The 4,291-nt window shown below is 54.7% G+C and overlaps 1 protein-coding gene across 1 annotated transcript in view; it reads left to right on the top strand.

Annotated features, from left to right (window-relative positions):
• KCNK3 (potassium channel, subfamily K, member 3) overlaps nt 1-4,291 on the top strand; it is a 63,240-nt gene that overhangs the window by 52,981 nt on the left and 5,968 nt on the right. The window contains exon 4 of the mRNA XM_010002210.1: nt 614-752. Within this exon, the coding sequence (XP_010000512.1) occupies nt 614-752 (139 nt within the window). The remainder of the gene's footprint in view (nt 1-613; nt 753-4,291) is intronic.

Below are 4,291 nucleotides of genomic sequence, written 5' to 3'. Positions count from 1 at the left end.
CCTTCGGTCGCCCCCGGCCGCCACGCCCTGGCGGCTTTCCAGGGGCTCCCCAAGCGCCGCAGCTCCGTCTAGCCCCCCTCCACACACACCCCCCCAAATCCCAGCCCACTCCCCACCTTGACCTTTCTTGGTCATGACAAGAGGATGCCACCCCAGGGGCTGGCCATGCATGGGGGAGGCAGTGGGTTTTGGGACAGCCCCACACCCCCGGGGGGAGACCCACGCTCCTCTGCTGGGACTTGGGAGAGATGCAGGAGCTGCCAGTTTTGCTTTTATTTTATTTTAATTTAAATTAATTGTATTTTCTATTCCTTTTGCAAAAAAAAACCAAACACAAAACCACTCCTCAAAAATGTGAAACTTGATGAGCTGGAGAAGGTTTTAACCTGCTGGGGTGGGGCTGGGGGACACACAACACCTGCACTCCCCAGCCCCAATCCCTCTGGGGACCCCCTGTGGCAGCCCCAAAGTGCGAAGCCACGACCATGACTGTGGGGTCACCAAAGACCTTGTGGGACATGGGGAGAAGAAGCCGTGAAGCTCCCAGCACCAACCACTGGTACCGGGGGGGGGGGGTCCCATCTCCTCCATCCTCTGCCCCCTCCGGCCCCAGCCGCCCGTCCCCGGGGCAGCGAGGGATGCGGCAGCAGAGGAGAACACGCTTCGACGGGCAAACCAGGCTAAGAGGGGCTTAGACGGAGCTTCTGCCACTGCCGCCCGCATCCACCAGGAGGAAACCCGCCGGGAATCACGTAGGCTGCCGACATTCCCGGCCGGGACTCGGAGGGCAGCCCCCCGGGGCTGTCTGAACCCTTTTGATTTTTAACCCTTTTTAAAAAAAAAAATAATTTTAACCCTTTTAAAATTCCAATCCTGTTTTCGTTTTAAACCCTTTTCACCATTTAAACCCTTTTTAAATTCTAACCCTTTAAAAAATTTTAACGCTTTAAAAAACAATGAATTTGTAAGCCCTTTTAGGCAGGGGATTCCGGGTGTTCCCGGGGTTTAAGCAGGAAGCCCGGAGCCACCCCCTCGGACTTCCATCCCCACCCTCCTCCACAGCAGGAGCTTTCTTTTTCTGGGGAGGGAAACATGGGTTCTTATAAGACTTTTTCACTCTTCTTCTCCTCCTCCCTCATCCTCCCCTCCAGGTCCCCTTTCCCAACACCCCAACACTTTGAGCCCAAAGCAGGGGATGCTCTGGTGGCTTCCCTGGGGACATCCCAGGGGTCACCCCCAGGACAGCCACCCTATCATGGCTAAACAGGAAGGAAAACTTCTTTCCTTGCCCCTCTCCATCCCTGGGGCAGCCCCATGGGGAGCACCCCAAGTCCCAAAGGACCCAAACACATCACCTGGGGACACCTGGGGATACTGGGACATGCACCAGTCTCTTCTTGAGGGGTACCAGGAAGACTCTGGGGACAGCTGAGGCACCCAGCCCATCTCTTTCTTTTCTTTATCAGAAACAAACAAACAAACAAACAAAACCCCAAATTTGCTTCTAATACTTGACAACCTGTACATACTGTTAGATACCAGAGAGGATATTTATTATAAATTACATTATAATATCTATAGAAATCTATAAATATCTATGGGAAAGGAGTCTTGGGAGGGGGGGGAAATGTTGGTGATTCCAGGGAATTTCTTTTCACTCTTCGCATCTTTCTCGTCCTTGGGCATCGGTGGGATCCGTGGTGTCGTGTCCCCCCCCACCCCACCCCGGGTCTGGTTCTCATGCCAAAGTATATTTGTATCCTTAAATCACATCCCTTGGAGAGAGAGAAATAAAAGCTGGGACAAAGCTCGGCACGGCCTCGGCTCCTTCCCTGGGTGAGGGTGAGGAGGTCCCCCTGGGGGACCTCCCTGGATGGTGGCTCCATGTTCCATCACCTACGCTCTGCAGGGAGATTCCCTAGGGATAAACCTCTTGCTTCCCTGTCTCAGGACTTTTCCCTATGGATGAAAGAGAAGGGAGAGGAGGGAGAGGATTGGCTTTGAGGTCTTCCAGGGCTGCAGCATCCTCTGGTGGGCTTGGCAGGAGAAGGACCTTGACCTGCCTCTCCCATCCCACCACCACCCTCTGGTGCAAGGTGAGAGGGGGCTCTGTGGTGGCTTTTCCCATAGGAACTGCTCCCCAAACCCAGCAGAGCTGTATCCCTCCTCCTCCTGCCCGTAGGAGCTTCTCTGCAGCCTTTGCTCATGCTGGAGACCTCTCTCCACTCCATGGAAAAGCCAAGAGGAATCCAACCATCGCAATCTGCTTTGTGACTCGGGGGAACAGGGATAGGGAAACTGAGGCACAGGCAGAAGGGGAAGAGCTGGAAGTACCTCAAATGGTGCTTGGACATCTGGGTCCAAACCTCCAAGGGGATTTGGTGGCCTGGATGCAAGCAGGATGCAGGGGAACATGCAGTCTCCATGGCTCGGGCCACCAGCAGAGCTCTGAGCTGTTGTCCTGCTTTTAAGTGGGTAAAACCACCTTGTTCCCAAGGTGGAACTGGTCCCTCAGGCTCCCAACCCTCTGCACACAGCCACCAACCTGCCCAGCACTGGGGACAAAGTCACTGATGGGTTGAGGGTAGAACTTCTGGGAGGCTGCTGGTGACACAGGGCTGAGAGGGGTGGAAATGCCAGAGGGACCTGGAGAAGCCATCAGAGAGGAACATCATGAAGTTCAATAAGGAGAAGTTCAAAGTCCTGCCGCTGGGGAGGAACAAAACCATGTAGCAAAGGTCACCAAACTGGAAAGCATCTTGACAGAAAAGGGACTGGTGGGCAGCAAATTGACCATGAGCCAACAACATGCCCTTGCTGCAAGGAAGGCTGAGGGGATTCTGAGCTTCATTAGGCAAAGCATGGCCAGGAGGTCAAAGGAGGGGACCTTTTGCCTCTGCTTAGCACTGGTGAGGCCACCCCTGGAGTGCTGAATCCGGTTCTGGGCTCCCCAGTACACCACAGACATGGATATACTGGAGAGATCCCAGCAAAGGGCCATGAAGATGGGTAATGTCTCATCTCAAGCTCTTGAGGTTGAAACCGTTCCCTCTCATCTCATCACTCCCTGCTCTTGTCAAAAGTCCCTCCCCAGCTTTCCTGTAGCCCCTTCAGGTCCTGGAAGGTGCTCTAAGGTCCCCCATTTCCTCTCTGTCCCAGGGAGTTTAGGAGATCCTGAACCACCTGTTCCTGTTGCCTCATCTGGGTGATTTCGTTTGGGGTTTTTTTTCCCCTCTCAAAGCATTTAAATTTTCCTTGTCAGCCTTAGCCCAAATATTTACAGTCCATTGGAGCAACTTAAAATTCCTGCCTGGAATTAAGCAGCAGGGAAAACTCGGCCCCTGGGACTCATCCTGCTGCCTCCTCCAAGGTGTGAGGAAGAGGAGGAAAAGGGATGGGGAGTGAAGGCTGATGAAAAGGGGCCAGGGAGGGGGTGGGAAGCAGGGGAAAGCGGGAAAAAAAAACGGGGGTTTAATGGAAAAAAAAAAAAGAAAAAAAATTAAACCTCACACTGCTCTGGTTTCTAAAGCAATTTTCAGTAAATAGGGGTTTACATTTTAAAAAGGTTTATTAAATGTTTCTGTTTTCCCTTAAATCCCTTAAAACTCCAGCAGATGCTTCTGAGAAGCGGGGGGTGGGGGGGGGAAAATTATTTTTATTATCTCCACCCTTTCCCCACCCTTTCCTCAATGTCTCTATTGCTCTGCACTGGGATCCTTCCTGAGGACAACACGAAGGTCCTGGTGGACCCGGGACCCTGAGGACAGGTTGGGGGTCTCTTCCTGTCCCCAACCTGGCTCCGTGTTAGGGAGGACACGTGGGCGAGGTGCCGGGGATGGGGACAGCCCAGCTTGGGAACTGTCCCCACTTTGTCACCCCTCCCTGCCCCTCCTGGTCTCTGGTGGGGGGATGTGCGGGAGGCCGGGTGTTCCTAACGTCCCCTCTCCTCCCCCTGGGGACCCTGGACGGGCCCCACGAAGGTGTCTCTGTGTTCGGCATCCCGCAGGTGACACCGAAGTCAGCGGCTCTGCCACCGCGTGCCCATGTGGCCGTGGGACACTCACCCATCCCAGGGCTGGGGGAAGGGGACAAGAACGGGGGGACACAAGGGACCACCCCTAGCTGTCCTGCTCTCCCTGCCCGGCCCAGCTGGTCCAGCCTAAGTGTCCCCACGGGTGGAGCCAGCGGGTGTTTGGGTCCCCTCCCATCACATCCCTCCCCTGGGGACACATCTGGGTCCCCTCCCCATCACACACACACACACCCACCCAGACACCCACCCACACACACC

Source organism: Chaetura pelagica, unplaced genomic scaffold, assembly GCF_000747805.2.
Source record: "Chaetura pelagica isolate M959 unplaced genomic scaffold, ChaPel_1.0 scaffold107, whole genome shotgun sequence".
Lineage (NCBI taxonomy): Eukaryota > Metazoa > Chordata > Aves > Apodiformes > Apodidae > Chaetura > Chaetura pelagica.
Note: the sequence above shows the minus strand (reverse complement) of the source record. Positions and strands in the feature narration are given on the sequence as shown.